Raw genomic sequence first — 20189 nt, 5'->3', positions numbered from 1 at the left:
GGTCATGGTCCCACGGTCCTGGGATCGAGCCCCACATCGGGCTCCATGCACGGCGGGAAGCCTGCTTCTCCCTCTCCCACTCCCCCTGCTTGTGTTCCCTCTCTCGCTGTGTCTCTGTCAAATAAATAAATAAAATCTATTTAAAAAAAAAAAAAGAAATGAGCTGTAAGAATTTACAGTTGAAAAGAAATGTAGTATGTGTTTAATCTTTCACAGATACTTTATTATGAAAGATTTTTTTAGTCAAATTTCTTTTATTAAGATAAGTTTTCTAGAGCAGTTTTAGGCTCATAGCAGTACTGAGGGGAAGGTACAGATATTTCTCATCTGTATACTCCCTGCCTCCACACATGCATAGTTACCATTATCAATATCCCACATGAGTGGTACATTTGTACAAGGGATGGACCCATACTGGCACATCATTATCACCCAAAGTCCATAGCTTACATTACAGTTTATTCTTGGTGTTGGATATTCTATGGGTTTGAGAAAGTATAAAATGGCATGTATCTATCATTACATTATTATAGAATGTTTTCATTGCCCTAAAAATCTGTCTATTCATTCCTCCACCACCCTCAACCCCTGACAACCACTCATCTTTTTACTGTCTCCACCATTTTGCCTTTTCCAGAATATCATAGAGTTGAAATCATGAAATCATACAGTATATAGATTTTTCAGATTAGCTTCCTTCACACAGATATATGCATCTAAGGGGGGAGCTAAGATGGCGGCACACTAGGAGGACCCCAGGCTTGCCTCATCCCTCCAACTCAGCTAGATAAATATCAAATCATTCTGAATAGCCAAGAAATCGACCTGAGGACTGAAAGAACAAACTATACAACTAGAGGGAGAGAAGAGGCCACATCGAGGAAGGTAGGAGGTGTAGAGATGTGGTTTGGGTGCTATGGAGCGGAGGGAGTCCTGATGGAGGAGAAAGGTCAGAGTAGAGTACTCGGGGATATGCACAAAGAGAGCACGACCCCAAAGCCACTGGCTTCGAAAACGAGAGGAGCTGATTTTCATGAGTTTTTGCAGCCAGCTGGGCTCAAAGCCTGGAGTTTTAGAGGTCGGGCTTGGCTGGGATAGAGCCCTGAGGGCGCTGCCCTACTCCTAGAAAGAAGACAGGCAAACTACCGGGGGCAGAAGGTACGATCTGAGGTTCACCTATGGCACATGGGGAGAGACCGTTTGTGCTTCTTGGAGCGCATACGAGAGGTGGCATTCACAGAGACGTCTCTCAAGGGACAAAAGAGCCAAGAGGCACCATTTTCCCCCTCCCCCAACCCTCAGCAGAGGCACAGAGACCCCTGCTGAGGGCGGCTAACCCGGACACTGGCTTGGCCGGCTTGGCTCCAAATCCCACGCCCCTGCGCTGACTACCCTTCTTGGTCAAAGCTGCATTCATCCCAGTGCAGCGAGACCCTCCCCCAGAAGACCAGCGCAGGCCCTTGCCACAGCATGTCCCTAAAGTTTGGAGTTTTAAAAGTCAGCAAGCTTGGCTGGGACAGAACGCAAAGTGCACTGCACTGCTCCAGGCAGGCGAGCAACCTGGAGACAGACAGCGGGAAAAGAGCGATCTGAAAAACGCCTGGCAAACTGTCTGCTCTTCTGGAAGTGCTTCCCTGAGAGCAGCAAGTACGGAGACCCCACTCCGGGGAAAAAGGAGCCATTTTCCTCCCCCGCACCCGGCCCCCCTTAGCATAAACCAACTTCAGTAAACAGCACAGCACCAATACTGGCTGCCTAACCTGCTTAACCCAAGCCCCAGCCCCCCGCGCTCCACCGGTACAGCTGCTCTCAGGCAAGCGTGCCCAAGTCCCAGCGCGGCAGACCCCATCCCCAGAAGACCAGCAGAAACCGCCACACGCACGTCTCCTGACCAGAGAGTTCCACAAGGCTTCAGTTCTAGTGGAAGTAGTAGCAGCAGGTCTCACTGAACAAGCAGACCAGAGCACACCTAATTAAAACTCACCACACTGTGGCCAAGGCTCAAACGCTGCCCACGGCAGGCAAGGAGAGCCCCTGCAGACGACTGACCTGAGGGACAGAGCAGCCGAACCACAGCAGCACAGTGCGCGCGGCACACACCAGACACTCCCCGAGCGCCCCGCCCTGGACACGATCTGACCTCTTCTCCATAAAGCCATTACTCTCAGGAGCAAGAAACAAAACAGGCTTTTCTAACACACGGAACACAGTGACTTAGACAAAATGCCAACACAGAGGAATTCATCCCAAAAGAGAATAAGAAAAGGTCATGGCCAGAGATTTCATTGAAAAAGATATATAAGTATCATGCCTGATGTAGAATATAAAGCAACAATCAAGGATACTTGCTGGGCTTGAGAAAAGTATAGAAGACATCAGGGAGACCCTTACCACAGAGATAAAAGAGTTAAAAAACAATCAGAATGAAAAATGCAATAACTGAGATTCGAAACAGACTGGATGTAATGACCCCAAAGATGGAAGAAGCAGAGGAACAAATAAGTGATACAGAAGAGAGAATAATGGAAAATAATGAAGCTGAACAAAAGAAAGAAAAATTATGGATCACAAGAATAGACTTAGGGAACTCAGTGACTCCATCACACATAATAACATTCGTATCATAGGAGTCCCAGATGAAGAAAAGAGAGAAAAGGAGGCAGAAGATTTGAGTAAATAATCACTGAAAACTTCCCTAATCTGGGGAAGGAAACAGACATCTGAATCCAGGAGGCACAGAGAACTCCCATCAAAATCAACAGAAACAGGCCAACACCAAGACATACTGTAGTTAAATTTGCAAAATATAGTGAGAAAGAAAAAATCCTAAAAGCAGCAAGACAAAAGCAGTCCCTAACTTACAAGGGAAGACCCGTAAGGCTAGCTGGAGATCTGTCCACAAAAACTTGGCAAGCCAGAAGGGAGTGGAATGATATATTCAACATGCTGAATGGGAAAAATATGCAGCCAAGAACATTCTATACAGCAAGGCTGTCATTCAAAATAGGAGAGATTAAAGAGCTTCCCAAACAAAAACTAAAGGAGTTCATGAGCACTAAACCAGCCCTGCAAGAGATATTAAAGGGGGCTCTTTGAGTGGGAAGGAAAAACCAAAAGTGACAAAGACTAAAAAGGAACAGAGAAAATCTCCAGAAACAACAAAAGAACAAGTAATACAATGACACTAAATTCATATCTATCAATAATTACTCTGAATGTAAATGGACTAAATGCTCCAATCAAAAGACATAAGGGTGTCAGAATGGATTAAAAAAACAGACCCGGGGCGCCTGGGTGGCTCAGTCGTTAAGCGTCTGCCTTCGGCTCAGGTCATGATTCCAGGGTCCTGGGATCGAGCCCCGCATCGGGCTCCCTGCTCGGCCAGGAGCCTGCTTCTCCCTCTCCCGCTCCCCCTGCTTGTGTTCCCCTCTCTCGCTGTGTCTCTCTCTGTCAAATAAATAAAATCTTTAAAAAAAAAAAAAAAAAAAAAACAGACCCATCTATATGCTGCTTACAAGAGATTCCTTTTAGACCTAAAGACACCTGCAGATTGAAAGTGAGGGGATGGAGAACCATCCATCATGCAAATGGAAGTCAAAAGAAAGCTGGAGTAGCAATACTTATATCGGACAAACTAGATTTTACACCAAAGACTGTAACAAGAGATGAAAAAGGGCACTATATCATAATAAAGTGGACTAACCAACAAGGAGATCTAACAATTGTAAATATTGATGGCCCCAACGTGGGAGCACCCAAATATATAAAATAATTAATAACATAAAGGAACTCAATAATAACACAATGACAGGAGGGGACTTTAACACCCCACTTACAGCAATGGACAGATCACCTAAGCAGAAAATCAACAAGGAAACAATGGCTTTTGAATGACACACTGGACCAGATGGACTTAACAGATATATGGAAAACATTTCATCCTAAAGCAGCAGAATACACATTATTTTCAAGGGCACATGGGACATTCTCCAGAACAGATCACATACTAGATCACAAATCAGGCCTCAACAAGTACAAAAAGACTGAGATCATACCATGCATAATTTCTGACCACAACACTATGGAACTTGAAGTCAACCACAAGAAAACATTTGGAAGGAGCACAAATACATGGAGGTTATAAACAACATCCTACTAAAGAATAAATGGATCAACCAGGAAATCACAGAAGAAATAAGAAAATACATGGAAACAAATGAAAATGAAAACATGACGGTCCAAAAGCTTTGGGATACAGTAAAAGCGGTCCTAAGAGAGAATTATACAGCAATACAGGCCCATCTTAAAAAGCAAGAAAAATCTCAAATATATAACCTAACCTTACACCTAGAAGGAGCTAGAAAAAGAACAACAAAGCTTAAAGCCAGCAGAAGAAGGGAAATAATAAAGATTAGAGCAGGAATAAATGATACAGAAATAAGAGTAACAAAAAACAGAACTGATGATCAATGAAACCAAGAGCTGGTTCTTTGAAAGAATTAATAAAATTGATAAACCCCTAGCCAGACTTACCAAAAAGAAAAGAGAAAGGACCCAAATAAATAAAATCACAAATGAGAGAGGAGACATTAACAACCAAGACCACAGAAATACAATTATAAGAGAATATTATGAAAAATTATATGCCAACAAATTTCCCAGGAACATATAAACTAACAAATGAAACAGGAAGAAACAAAAAATTTGAACAGACTGATAACCAGCAAAGAAACTGAATCAGTAATCAAAAATCTGCCAGAAAGCAAAAGTCCAGGACCAGATGGCTTCCCAGGGGAATTCTACCAAACACTTAAAGAATTAATACCTACTCTTCTCAAATTGTTCCAAAAAATAGAAATGGAAGGAAAACTTCCAAATTCAGTCTATGAAGCCAGCATTACCCTGATTCCAAAACCAGAGTCGACTAAAAAAGAGAACTACAAGCCAATAACCCTGAAGAACATGGATGCAAAAATTCTCAACAAAATACTAGCAAATCAAATCTAACAGTATATTAAAAGAATCACTCATCATGATCAAATGGGATTTATTCCTGGGCTGAAGGGTGATTCAATATTTGCAAATCAATCAACGTGATAACACCACAATAAAAGAAAGGATAAGAACCATATGATCCTCTCAACAGATGCAGAAAAAACATCTAACAAAATACAACATCCATTCATGATAAAACCCCTCAACAAAGTAGGAATAGGAGGAATATACCTCAACATTACAAAGGCCATACATGAAAAACCCACAACTAATACCATGCTCAATGGGGGAAAACTGAGAGCTTTTCCTCTACAGTCAGGAACAAGACAGGGATATTCACTCTCACCAGTTATTTAACATAGTATTAGTAGTCCTAGCCTCAACAATCGAGACAACAAAAAGAAATAAAAGGCATCCAAATCAGCAAGGAAGAAGTCAAACATTCACTTTTGCAGATGACATGATATTCTATATAGAAAACCTAAAAGACCACCAAAAATTGCTAGAATTGATACACAAATTCAGTAAAGTCACAGGATACAAAATCAATGTACAGAATACTGTTGCATTTCTATACACCAATAATGAAGCAGCAGAAAGAGAAATCAAGAAATTAACTGCACTTACAATTGCACCAAAAACCGTAAGATACCTAGCAATAAACCTAACCAAAGAGGTGAAAGATCTGTACTCTGAAAACTGTAGAACACTTACGAAAGAAATTGAAGAGGACACAAAGAAAGTGAAAAACATTCCATGCTCATGGATTAGAAAAACAAATACTGTTAAAATGTCTATACTACCCAAAGCAATCCACACATTTAATGCAATCCCTTAATAAGATCAAAATACCATCAGCATTTTTCACAGAGCTAAAACAATCCTAAAATCTGTGTGGAACCACAGAAGACCACGAACAGCCAAAGCAATGTTGAAAAAGAAAAGCAAAGCTAGAGGCATCACAATTCCAGACTGCAAACTATATTTCAAAGCTATAGTCATCAAGACAGTATGGTACTGGCATAAAAACAGACACACAGATCAATGGGACAGAACAGAAAACCCAGAAATGGATCCACAATTCTATGGTCAATTAATCTCTGACAAAGCAGGAAAGAATATGCAACAGAGAAAGACAGTCTCTTCAACAAATGGTGTTGGGAAAACTGGACAGTAACATGCAAAAATAAATGAAACTGGACCATTCTCTCAGACCATACACAAAAATAAAATCAAAATGGATGAAAGACCTAAATGTGACACAGGAAACCATCAAATTTCTAGAGAACACACGCAGTAACCTCTTTCACATTGGCTGTAGCAACTTCTTACTAGATACATCTCCGATGTCAAGGGAAACAAAAGCAAAAGTAAACTATAGGGACTGCATCAAAATAAAAAGCTTCTGCACAGCGAAGGAAACCATCAACAAAACTAAAAGGCAACCCACAAAATGGGAGAAGATATTTGCAAATGACCTATCTGATAAAGGGTTAGTATCCAAAATCTATAAAGAACCTAACAAAATCACCACCGAAAAAAACAAATAATCCAGTTAAGAAATGGGCATGAGTTAACATCTCTCCAAAGAAGACAAATGGCCAAAAGACACATGACAAGATGCTCAACATCACTCGTCGGGGAAATACAAATCAAAATGAGATACCACCTCACACCTGTCAGAATAGCTAAAATTAACAACACAGGAAATAACAGGTGTTGGTGAGGATGGGCAGAAAAGGGAACCCTCTTATTCTGTTGGTGGGAATGCAAGCTGGTGGATCTACTCTGGAAAACACTATGGAGGTTCCTCAAAAAGTTAACAATAGAACCACCCTACATTCCAGCAATTACACTACTAGGTATTTACCTAAAGGATACAAAAATACTGATTCAAAGGGGTACATGCGCCCCGATGCTAAAAGCAGCATTATCAACAATAGCCAAATTATGGAAAGAGCCCAAAAGTCCATCACTGATAAAAGGGTAAAGAAGATGTGGTATGTATTAAATGGAATATTACTCAGCCATCAAAAGAATGCAATCTTGCCATTTGCAGTGATGTGGGTGGAGCTAGAGTGTACTATGCTAAACAAAATCAGTCAGAGAAAGACAAATACCATAGGATTTCACTCATATGTGCAATTTAAGAAACAAAACAAATGAACATGGGGGGGAAAAAAAGGAAAGACAAACCAAGCAGCAGTCCCTTAACTATAGACACAAACTGAGGTTTACTGGAGGAGAGGTGGGTGGGGGGATGGGTTAAGTAGGTGATGGGTATTAAGGAGAGCACTTGTGGTAAACACTGAGTGTTACATGTAAGCAATGAATCACTAAATTCTACACCTGAAACTAATATTACACTGTATGTTAACTGGAATTTAAATAAAAATTTGGAGGAAAAAAATGAAGATCCCATCTCCATTTTCAAGGAAAGAAGAAAGTTATCTTTTTATGATGTATGATTCCCAAATGCTAGTCTGCAGGTAAGTGCCAGAATTTGGGACAAGTTTTTACCACGTCATGATGAAAACTGGGAAAAGACAGGCCATACAGTAAATTCTTATAAGGCCAAATTATTTCATTTAAAACTGTTCTGGGGCGCCTGGGTGGCTCAGTTGTTAAGTGTCTGCCTTCGGCTCACGTCATGATCCCAGGGCCCTGGGATCGAACCCCACATCAGGTTCCCTGCTTGGCAGGAAGCCTGCTTCTCCCTCCCCCACTCCCCCTGCTTGTGCTCCTGCTCTTGCTATTTCTCTATCAAATAAATAAAATCTTTAAAAAATAAATAAATAAATAAATAAATAAAAGACTGTTGGTAAGATTATGTCCTTAATACTGCCAAATAGTCTTTTGTTCAAGAAATTATAATGACAGCAAATGACTGTATGTTTGTTTTACTAGGCTTAGTTATGAGAATAAAAAGTCAGTAACACTAAAAAAAGAGAGAGAAAAAATATGCATCTAAGGTTCCTCCATGACTTTTCATGGCTTAATAACTCATGCCTTTTTATCGCTGAATATTATGTCATTGCCTGGACGTATGAAAGATTTTTTTAAAAAATCAGGCTCCAAAGGGAAACAAAAGCGAAAATGAACTTTTGGGACTTCATCAAGATAAAAAGCTTCTGCACAGCAAAGGAAACAGTCAACAAAACAAAGAGGCAACCCACGGAATGGGAGAAGATATTTGCAAATGACACTACAAAGGGCTGATATCCAAGATCTATAAAGAGCTTCTCAAACTCAACACCCAAAAAACAAATAATCAAGTCAAAAAATGGGCAGAAGACATGAACAGACACTTCTCAAAAGAAGACATACAAATGGCTAACAGACACATGAAAAAATGTTCATCATCATTAGCCATCAGGGAAATTCAAATCAAAACCACACTGAGATACCACCACTAATGACGTACTGTATGGTGACTAACATAAAAAAAAAAATCAGCCTCCATACACATATAAAATAGTCACACACATTATGGGAATCCCTTACTTTTTCAACCTAAAGTATGCTGATGCTCTGTTTGTTGGCAACACCGGATTATATGGATCAGCATCCATGCCTTTGGTGTAGCATTCAATTGCTTCATCATATTTTCCTTGTTTGAAGTATTTATTGCCCTGAAAAAGCATATGAGTCAGATATATACTGGCAGAGAATTGCAGAACCATTTTCTTTCAATATTATGCATCTTTTTCTAACTCATTAGCTCTGTGTTCAAGGTTAACAGGAAAGAAAACAAAATTAAGCAAAATGGTCTTTCAACAAATGCTGAAATTCACTAGATAGTCATTGTATGAGCACAAGCCAAAAAAGCCTTGGTAGAAAAACGAGTTAACATACGTAGAATTAGGTACTTTTGATTGACAATACCCACAGAAATGTAACAAAAGAAAGACATCAAGATGAAGTTTAATCTGAAAAGAGTTCCACCTTTTTGAAAAGCAATATAGTTAGTTTTATAATGAGGCTTTCTGAAGAGGGATGTTTAACATTCCAAAAAGTAACCAGAGATGACCTGTGATATGGAAGGGTGGAATTTAATGTTCATGTCAAGATTCACACTCTGATTTTAAGTTACTTTAGTCTACTACAAAAAACCCTAAAAGGAGTCTCTGTACAGTCCATGCATTTTACATATAAAAATTCATTTAATATTCATAACAACCCATTAAGGTTTAGTAATAATATTAATCTTATTTTTACAGTTAAGAAAACTGAGGTACAGGGACGCCTGGGTGGCTCATTCGTTTAAGTGTCTGCCTTCAGCTCAGGTCATGATCCCAGGGTCCTGGGATCGAGTCCCGCATCGGGCTCCCTGCTCCACGGGGAGCCTGCTTCTCCCTCTGCCTCTGTCTCTCTCTCTGTCTCTCATGAATAAATAAATAAAATCTTTAAAAAAAGAAAACTGAGGTACAGGTAATTAAAGAACTTGTCACAGGATCTGAACCCGTACAATCTGGCTTCAGACATAAACTCCTAACCAACAAGCTATACTGCCTCTTGATATGGATACGTTAAAGTCTGAACACCCCCCTGCCCAAAACTACACTGAAGAAATACTGGGATCCACATGATTTTCTACATATCCTGCTTGCATGAAGGAAACTAATGCTAACCTAAAGAAAAATACCTTTTCTTTTAGAGCAAGAGCCTTTTGTGAATCTACATGAATCCCATCTTCTTCTGACTCTGATTCTTGAGACACAGAATCATGGATACTCTCTTCTTTATCAAGCTCATCAAGGATACTGTCCTGAAATTATAAGTAGAACAGTGCTCATAATTACATGACCATTAAAATAAAGAAGACATTAAAAAAAAAAAGTACACTCAACTTAGGTTGTAATAATCTAAGGGCCTGAAGGCCTAAGGTTGCTTTCAATCCAAATAACCTCTCATTGTTAGGATTCTCTCCAGAGAAAAATGTACCCCTGTTTAGAAAACCAAGAGCCAAACCACTTAAAAAGAATCTAGCTCTGAACTCATTAAATAAGCTAAGTCAATAGAGTCTACAAATCACCCCTAAATCACAAAACTATTAGTAGTGAGGTATTTATGGCTTGACATAAGGCAAGTTTGGAAATAACCCCAAACTAATGTAATAAATAACTAACAACCAAGGAAGGGTTTTTACTAAATGCCTTTTTTCTTCCTTATTCTCAAAACATGAAAAACTGCCTGCAAAGCACATTAACTCCTAATCCTCACAAAAACGTATGAGGTAAGTATGATTCCCCATGTTTTTTACTGGAAGGAATGAATCAAGACACAGAGGTTTGTTAACTCAAGATCACCTGGCTAATGAGTGGCCAAGTCAGGATTTGAATCGAGGCAAATCTGCCTGCTCTGAAGCGCTCTCAATGACTATGTTATAGTCTCAGTGAATTCCAAAAATACAGCCGACCCTACCAAAGAAAATACATAATATACTAGTCCAACAATTCCTATTCCAATCACACATTCCTTTCATGGTAATAAATTATCTCATAAACCTCATCAGGATTTTTTAATCATATTTATCATATATGATAAAAGAATGGTTTTTAGTAAGAGATTTTAAAACCAGTAAGCGTTAAAGAGTTCATTAAAGCTCATTTAAACAAAAATTTTAATTATATAAAATCTTTTTTGCATTTAATATCATACTATTTTATGTCAAAAAGCCCCAAATCATTGACAAATTAAAAAATAAAATAAAATCTATGCTTAGTTTCACTGAATGAACATTAAAAGATAGACTAAAACTCAGCTACGTGTTTTAGCATGAAGATTCTACAAATACCACCAGCCTACCAACATTAAAGAGCCAAGATTATCCAACGCTGCTATGCTTGCAAGTGGAGACCACCACCAGCAGCAGAACACTAAAGCAGCTGCTCAGATCTCAACTAGAGTGGAACGGTAAGTAAACACCTACATCTTGTATAGATACCCTAAATTGACGTCAAGCAATGCAGTACATCATGATGGCATCGGCCACACAAAGCATGAGTTCAATCAGTATCTGCTGAATGAATAAATGACCGTACAGAAAGCACCTCTCTCAGAAATGATCTGAGGATGATGGCTTTCAGGAAAAAGCAGTATAAGAAGATACCACCTTATGAAAAGGAAAAAGCTATATAATGAGGGATAAGATCACAAAAAATGAAAGTAGACTATATAATACTAAGCAGAGAAAATATCATGTTCAGAAAGCATCATTTCCCACAGCAATAAATCCAAGACCTAAAATTATACTTTCCCTACATCAGGACAATACTGAAGCAGATGGCAAACTATTTAATTGGTAGTGCCAGCTCTATCTTCAGTCAACTGGCCTTGGTTTCATTAAGAAAAATACAAGTAATTTGGAAAACTATTGAGCCGTGTCTTCTAAAACTAAATGTATATATAAAGTATGACCTGCAAATTCCCTCCCAGGTGCTTAGATCCATAAAAAGACACATACAAGAACATTCATAGCAGGCTTGTTCATAATAGCCCCAAACTGGAAACAACCCAAATGTATGTCAATAGGAGAATGGATATACAAATTGTGATATATTCACACAATGGAATTCTGATCAGCAAGGAAAAAAATTACTGTTACTGATAATATGGATCAATCTCAGACAATGCTAGCAAACAAAGCCAAACACAAAAGAGTGTACACTGTATGATACATTTATATGAAATTCCAAAACTGGCAAAACGGATCTATAATATTAAAGATCACAATAGTGGCTACCTCTGGGAGGTAATCAACTGAAAAGGAAGGCTTCTGGGATGCTGAAAAGGTCTTGTATCTTGATGTGGATGGTGGTTTTTCAGGTATATACAGGAGCAAAAATTCAGGAAGCTGTACATTTAAGATGTTTGCACTTTACTGTATGTATAACCTCAAATAAAAATGTTAAATAGAAAAGAGCCAATAAAATAATAAATCTAAAAATCAGCAGAGTGGTTATTTATGGGGGTAGAGGGAAGAAAAGAAGATGGGATGGGGATGCAGTATTTTTGAATTCTAAATGGTGGTTACCTAAATCTATGTGATATATATATATACATTGTACCATATCGATTTCCTGTTTTTGATACTGTACTATAATTAAGGAATTACTGGGGTAAACTGGGTGGGGAGTACGCTGGACCGCTACGTACTATTTTTGCAAAAAAAAAAAAAGAAAGAAAAAATAGAAAAAAAGAAAAGAATCCTGGCTGTTTTAGCCACTACTCACTGAAAGCGGGCTGCAGGAGAAAAAATAATCTAGTTAATTGAAAAGAATTGTAATTAAAGTTGGATTCACATAAAATAATCTATAAGTGAAAGACACAAGGGTAAGATACTTTACATTATTTTTCATTTAACCCATTACTCTTAGCTAACTCCAAGACAATCTTATTCAAATACTAAGAAGCATATAAGTAGATTAACTTACCACATCAAGTTTTGCCCATGCCTCATAATCATAAGATTTTATCCTGTTTTTTGTGTTTTCATCTTTGGTTTTTTTAGAAGACTCTTTAGGTTTGCCTTTCTTCTTTTTCCTAAAATTCCCATTTCGAATAGGAGGTAAATTCTAGGGATGGGAAAAAATAAACACATGATGTTTGAGCACTGCTCTATTACTTTTTTGTATAACTACCAATGTTTAAAATTCTCACTAAATTATATTTTCAAGTAAGAAGTACTTTTAGGGCGCCTGGGCAGCTCAGTTGTTAAGCGTCTGCCTTCGGCTCAAGTCATGATCCCAGGGTCCTGGGATCGAGCCCCACATCAGGCTCCCCGCTCCGCGGGAAGCCTGCTTCTCCCTCTCCCATTCCCCCTGCTTGTGTTCCCTCTCTTGCTGTGTCTCTCTCTTTCAATTAAATAAATAAAATCTTTAAAAAAAAAAAAAAAGTACTTTTTATTTTTTAAGTGCTTAAAAATACCAATTTGCCATCTTCACTTGTAACAATTCATGCTTGAAAAGTTTAATTCATTCTTTGACAAATGCTGAAAACTGTTTAGTCACAAGGAAAGTATTATCTAGAAATTTTAATTATACATTTAATTTGCAATCCTAAATTCACACTTCAAAACTGCCTGATCTTCAGCCTTACTACAATGAATTAGCAGTAGTACAACAGCAAACTGAACTGCCTGCACATCATTAGTATGAAAAAGTTATCCATATTTAAATGCACAGTCTTAAGAAAAACGTTTGGTTGAACCTACATAAGTAATCTGTATTTTATGCCAATACTATATGTTAAGATATTATTAAATACATAATTATATATGATCTGTATTATACATATATACACACACACACACCCCTAAACATCGAAAATGCTATTCATTTACCTTAAGAATTATCACATGGTCTTCCTTTCCCTAACTATTGGCTAAGCCTTAAAATGTCTTAATAGAGTTAATATAAGTACTACAAAGATTTAAAAAGCAGAATTTTTCAAAATGTTGACAGGTAGCAAATCACTTCAATTTCAGTATTTTCACAAAACATTTTAAAAGGCTGTGCTTTATTTTAAATTAAATAGTTTTGCTGGATGCTAAAGTAGGATTTAATTAAGAAATTTACCTCTTCAGGAACACCATTCTGTCTTCTTAGTTCCATATCCTTCTGTTTAATATCCTTTTCCCAGTTTTCTAAATCCCTCATAAAGTCCTGTAATTCTTCTGCATTTTGTTTCACTTGTAGTTGTAATTCAATTGCTTTATTTGTCGAAGTCATTATGTCCTGCAGAGTTTTGACCAACCAATTTCTGACAAGAATTAAACAGATTTGGTTTGTTTTTGAAGCATAGCTATCAATGAGTTTTTACCACTTCATAAATGGCAAAAATACACACACAGAGGAGAGCCTAAAGTATGCTGAAGAAAGAAAACATCAATATATTATTTTTTAAATGAATCAATGTTTGCTGAATGAAATGAAAAACAGACAAGTCTGGGCATCACTGCAATGCATTATGAATAAAAGGCAATGAGGGGGAAATCACTGAAATTAGCAAGTACCCCTTGGTAGCAGACTCTGCTCGTCTCCCATTTATAAATTAATCCTAATTATCTCCTTTACTCCTTTTCAAAATTTATTGAACTTCTGCTATGTGACAGGTCCTATAAAAACAAGGAAGACAAGGTCCCAGGTCTAATGGAGAAGGAAACAAAATAATCAAGTATCGAGAGCCACAAAATATTATGCTGGCAGGGTCTTTGAACCTTGGAGTTATTGACATTTTGGGACAGATATCTCTTTGTGGTAGAAGGTCTGTCCTATGCATTGTAAAATGGCGGGCAACATCCCTGGCCTCTTCCAACTACAGAGCAGTATTCTCCCTCCCCTCCAGACTGTGACAATCAAAAATGTCTCCAAACATTGTCAAATATCACCTAGACGGCATAATAATTCCTGGTTGAGAACTGTGCTAGAGGCACATACAGATGCTGTGGGACTGACCGCAAAGGACAGGCATAAATCAGATGGTGGGTAGGGTGGTGGGTTCAAGGAGAGTCCCCAGAGGTGCTATAACTAGCCACATTTCAAAGAGGCCAGCCAAAATGATTAACCATGGAGGAGCGGGCAAGCAGACCAAAGGACTAAGAAAGAGAATGATGGAAGAGAAGGCTGAGGTGGCTATGGGACAGATCTCAAAATGCCAGGCCATGAGGTCTGAAAGCTATGAAAGTATCGTGGAGGTAAAATAAAAAGTACCTGATGACTGATTCAACTGAGGAGCTGGGAGCAGAGAAGGACCTAACCAGTGTCTTAGATTTCCGGTTTGGTAGCCTGGTGAAATTAGCAGTGCCATGTGAGTCAGGATCACAATTTTAAAAGGAAAAGAGGGGGGGCACCTGGCTGGCTCAGTCGGTGGAACGTGCCACTCTTGATTTTGGGGTTATGAGTTCGAGCCCCACGATGGGTGTAGAGATGACTTAAAAAAATTTTTTTTTAATCTTAAAAAAGGAAAGGAAAAGACATTTCAGGATTGGAGGACAAGAAGAAAAACAAATATTTCAGCTTGGGATATGCTGAATCGGGTGCTTATGGGACATGAGGATGACATATCCAGTAGGTAGTATAAGTTTATAAATTTGAGTGTCACTAGCTTAAAGGTGGAAGTTACAATCACGAATTTGGACCTGCTTAATCACTGTGACTACTGGGTTGGGTGGGCAGGGGGTGGAGCCTGCAAAACACTACTATTTAGGGAACAAGCTGAGGAGGAGATACCAATATAGGAAAAACTAGGGAGCAACATCTAGAGAGCTGGGAGGAAAACTTGGAGAGTACTGTCACAGGAGAGAATTTTCAAGAAAGAGTTCAAGGTGACAGAGGTTGGCAGTGCCTAAAGACACAAAGGTGGCATAAGGGGAAAGAACGTGCATTGTATTTAGTCATATAAAGATTTATTGAGAGTTTCAATGAGATTTAAGGAAAGGATAGAAATAAAATGAGCTGCTGAGTAAATGAGATTATATGGGGATTAGCGTAATTCTGTCTTTAATAACCTAAGACTGCTCACGAGTATAGTCTGGTAGAAGACGACGAAGAGAATCAAGGTAAAAGAAATCTAGGAAAAAGGATGAGAGATGGGGCAAAGTCCGCAAAAGGGTGGGAGGGGATTCAACGCTTAAGAGGAGTGGGGGAGTAGCATGGGAGACAGAGCAGATTAGAAAAATCATTTTTCTAATGGTTGCAAATGCAGATAGGTCTTCTGACCCCTAGCCTGGCCTTGTAACCTAAACTAAGTTTAACCTTTTTTTCAGGCAGCGCCCAAGTTTGATCACATACGTATATCTCGTTTTTAAAAAACGAAACCAGTATAGTGCTTTGCTGGGGGCTCAAAAATAGGAATAAAAGCGCAGCAAGCCACTGCGATGCTGCAAAAGGTCGAAACCCTTTTCCATTTCACTCATCACCTCCGCTGCTCCCGCAGATACAACTGCTCCCACGGAACCTGCGACGGGGCTGGAGTCCGAGCAGGGAACCAGAAATTTCCAATGCTGGGGGCTATCGCTTTCACACTCAGTATCCCGGCGAACACAGCACACCCACGCCGAGAGGGGGCGGGCCCCCCCCGCAGTTCTCCAGGGAGGGTGGATCTGCTATCGGATCACCGCAAATCGGCCCAACACCCCGGGAAGCCGGGGTGGAGGGACAGTCGGCAGAGCAGATCTTCCACACCCGGGGACGCAGGGCGAGCCCCTTCCGGAACGCTCGCCCGGGACGCCGCTACCCTGGACACCACCGCGCCGCCGCGCCCTCGCCGCCCGCCCTCACGCCTTCCTGCCCTCCGCCTCCCCCGGGACCCACGGCCGCACGCCCTCTTTGCGCCAGACCACTCCCAAAGCCTCGTCGGCTACTGCAACCGGCGATAAACGTAAAACCGGCTCACCTCGCTAGGCCGTTACTGCCCACAGGGCCGCTACCCCAGGCCCGCAGCGTCTCACGCCGGGCCCCACCTTCCCGAGCTTTCCCACAAGTCCCCGCGTGCCCTCGCCCCGCCCCCTGGCGTCCGGGCGGAGCGTGCGCAGAAGGGCAGGTACGGTGTGCCTCTCTTCTCAGGGTAGAGTTAGAGAATTGACAGGTTTGTTAAAGCCAAATCTGAAGCCTTGCCTGCTTCCAGTATGACTGAAATTCGCGGGAGATAACGCCAAAACTGTAGAGTCATCCTGACTCGTTCTGATTCCCAAAATAATAACGCCTTGAGTATTAACCTGGAATCCCCTCAAAACAATTTTAGCCCGAATATTTGCCTTGCAGGTATCAATAGGTCACGACCTTTGTAAGCATGATAATCATCTGAGAAATTTACTGTTTCGAACAGACTGTGTCGTCTTGTAACTCTGACAATTGTGCAGGGTTTTGTTTTGTTTTGTTTTTCCTTTAAGTACTTGTATTTGGCAAACCAGTTCTTCAGTCTGACTCTTTTCACCTTTGCAAGTAAACTCTCCTTTTCTAAGTGTATCTACATCTGAGTCTTTCTTGGACGTGTGTCAGTGTTAAAGTCTGTCTTTAGATGTGCCCTGGCTTACAAAGAAGAAAGAATGTGAAGCTTTTAATACTTCTTGCTTCTGCTTACCATATGAGTAAGCTGTCTTTCATTTTCATGACAACTCTAAAATTGTAAAACAAAAATAATGTCAACAGTCCACAAAAATAAACAAAAGCAAACAAAACTGTCAGTTTGAAACAACTCAATGATCTCAAACATTAGCCCCAAAATCCAGTTCAGTGACTCTCAGTCTTGGCTGAACTTTGGGATCATCCATGTAGCATTGAAAAATCAAGGGGGGGAGGGCGCCTGGGTGGCTCAGTCAGTTATGCCTCCCGCTCTTGTTTTTGGCTTAGGTCATGATCTTGGGGTCCTGGGATGGAGCCCCAGTTAGGCTCCATGCTCAGCAGGGAGTCTACTTAGGATTTCTCTCTCCCTCTGCCCCTCCCTCTTGCATGCTTTCTCTCTCCAAAATAAATAAATCTTTAAAAAAATACTGATGTCTAGGTTTTGTCTGGATGTACCACCGATTATCCATTCACCTACTGAAGAGCATCTTGTTTGCTTCCAAATTTTGACAATTATGAATGCAGCTGCTATAAATATTCACATGGGTGTTATTGTGTAGACAGAAGTTTTCAAACCCTTTGCGTAGATATCAGAAGAGTAATTGCTGGATCATATGGTAAGAGTATATTTTTGTTTTGTTTTGTTTTGTTTTAGAGAGAGAGAGAGCACGTGCAAATGCATGCGAGCAGGAGGGGGAGGAGGGAAGAGAGAGAAACTTAAGCAGGCTCCATGCCCAGCACAGAGCCCAACACAGGGCTTGATCTCACCACCCTGAGATCATGATCAGAGCCAGAATCAAGAGTCAGACGCTTAACTGAATGAGCCACCCAGGCGCCCCAAGAATATGTTTTGTTTTGTGAGAAAATGCCAAAGTGTCTTCCAATGTAACTCCATTTTGCATTCCCACCAGCAATAAGTGAGAATTCCTGTCGCTTCACATCTCCACCAGCATTTGGTGTTGTCAGTGTTCCAGATTTTGGCCATCTAATAGGTATATAGTAGTATCTCGTTGTTTTAATTTATTTATTTCCCTGATAAAATATGATGTGGAGCATCTTTTCATATTCCTTTTTGCTATCTGTATATCTTCTCTGGTGAGGTGTTTGTTATGGTCCCATTTTTTAAATTGAGCTGTTTTCTCATTGTTGAGTTTTAAGAGTTCTTTGTATATTTTAGGTAACAGTCCTTTATCAGGTGTGTATTTTGCAAATATTTTCTCCTAGTCTGTGACTTATCCACTAATTCTCTTGATGTTGTTTTTCACAGAGCAGACGTTTTTAATTTTAATGAAGTATAACTTATCAACTTTTCTTTCATGGATCATGTCTTTGGTGTTGTATCTAAAAAGGCATCACTCAATCCCAGGAGGATCATGACCTGAGCTGGAGGCAGATGCTTAACCGACTGAGCCACCCAGCGTCCCAACACCACACTGTCTTGATTACTGTAACTGTATAGTAAGTCTTGAAGTCAGGTACCATAGTCCTTCAACTTTGTTCTTCTCCAATATTGTATTGGCTCTTCTGGGTCTTTTACCTCTCCGTATAAAATTTAGAAATGGTTTGTTGACATCTATAAAATAACCTTCTGGAGTTTTGATTGGGATTGAGTTGGGAAGAATTGACATCTTGACAATATTGGGTCTTCCTATCTGTGAACATGGAATATCTCTCCATTTACTTATTTTTACATCTTATGAGAATTTTTTAGTTTTCTTCATAAAGATCTTGTGTATATTTTGTTAGGTTTATACTTAAGTATTTCATTTTGGGGGGTGCTAATATGAATGGTATTATGTTTTTTCATTTCAAATTCCACTTATTCATTGCTGGTATATAGGAAAGAAACTAACTTTTTATATATTAACCTTGTATCCTTTCTATAATTGCTTGTTACTTCCAAGAGATTTTTTTTGTTGATTCTTACAGATTTTCTACATAGATGATCATGTCATCTGTGAATAAAGATGTATTTCCCAATATGTGTAACTTTTATTTCCTTTTCTTGCCATATTGCATTAGCAAGGACTTCCAGTTCGATGTTGAAAAAGAGTAGTGAGAGGGGACATTTTTGCCTGGTACCTGATTTTAGTGGGAAACCTTCAAGTTTCTCAGTATTAAGTATAATGTTAGCTGTAAATTTTTTGCAGATTTTATCAAGTTGAGAAAGTTTCCTTCTATTCCTACTTTACTGAGAATTTTTATTATGAATGGGTGTTGGATTTTGTCAAATGCTTTTTCCGCATCTATTGATATGATCATGCAATTTTTCATTTTTAGTCTGTTGATGTGCTAGATTACATTAATTGATTTTGAATGTTAAACCAGCTTTGCATACCTGGAATAAATCCCACTTGGCTGTGGTATACAATTCTTTTTATACTTTTTTGGGTTCTATTTACTAATGTTTTGTTGAGGATTTTTACGTCTATGTTCATGAGATATATTGGCCTGTAGTTTTCCTTTCTTATAATGCCTTTGTCTGGTTTTGGTATTAGCGTAATGCTGACCTCATAGAATGAGTGAGGAAGCATTCCCTCTTTTTATATCCTCTGCAAGAGATGGTAGAAAATTGGCTAAATTTCTTCCTAACCTATTTGATAGAATTTACCAGGGAGGGTGCCTGGGTGGCTCAGTTGGTTAAGCGACTGCCTTCGGCTCAGGTCATGATCCTGGAGTCCCAGGATCGAGTCCCACATCGGGCTCCCTGCTCGGCGGGGAGTCTGCTTCTCCCTCTGACCCTCCCCCCTCTCATGTGTTCTCTCTCATTCTCTCTCTCTCAAATAAATAAATAAAATCTTTAAAAAAAAAAAAAAAAAAAAAAGAATTTACCAGGGAACCCATCTGGGCCTGATGCTTTCTCTTTTAGAAGGTTATTAATATTATTTATTTATTTAATGGATATAGGCCTATTCAGACCATCTACTTCCTCTTGCATCTTTCAAGGAATTCATTCATTTCATCTAGGTTATTAAATTTATGAGCATAGAGTTGTTCATAATATTCCTTTATTATCCTTTTAACTTCCATAGAGTCTGCAGTGTTGTTCTTCTCTCATTTTGATGTTAGTAATTTGTGTCCTCTCCTTTTTTCTTAGTTAGCCTGGCTAGAGGCTTATCAACTTTATTG

The 20189-nt window shown here is 39.4% G+C and overlaps 1 protein-coding gene across 2 annotated transcripts in view; it reads right to left on the bottom strand.

Annotated features, from left to right (window-relative positions):
* The window catches only part of RPAP3 (RNA polymerase II associated protein 3), a 39619-nt gene extending 23153 nt beyond the window's left edge, over positions 1-16466 (bottom strand). The window contains exons 1-5 of one of the 2 annotated variants that reach the window (XM_021704800.2): positions 16393-16466; positions 13575-13758; positions 12432-12572; positions 9641-9763; positions 8500-8627 (exon numbers count right to left, since the gene is read on the bottom strand). In XM_021704800.2, coding sequence (XP_021560475.1) covers positions 8500-8627; positions 9641-9763; positions 12432-12572; positions 13575-13727 — 545 coding nt within the window. In that variant the 5' untranslated portion in view covers positions 13728-13758; positions 16393-16466. The remainder of the gene's footprint in view (positions 1-8499; positions 8628-9640; positions 9764-12431; positions 12573-13574; positions 13759-16392) is intronic. The other variant, XM_044914871.1, reaches the window with a different exon arrangement.
* Between the last annotated feature and the right edge of the window lie 3723 nt (positions 16467-20189).

The sequence above is a fragment of the Neomonachus schauinslandi genome, chromosome 5 (genome assembly GCF_002201575.2).
Source record: "Neomonachus schauinslandi chromosome 5, ASM220157v2, whole genome shotgun sequence".
In the NCBI taxonomy this organism is placed as follows: Eukaryota; Metazoa; Chordata; class Mammalia; order Carnivora; family Phocidae; genus Neomonachus; species Neomonachus schauinslandi.
This window is presented reverse-complemented; position numbering and strand designations above follow the sequence as displayed.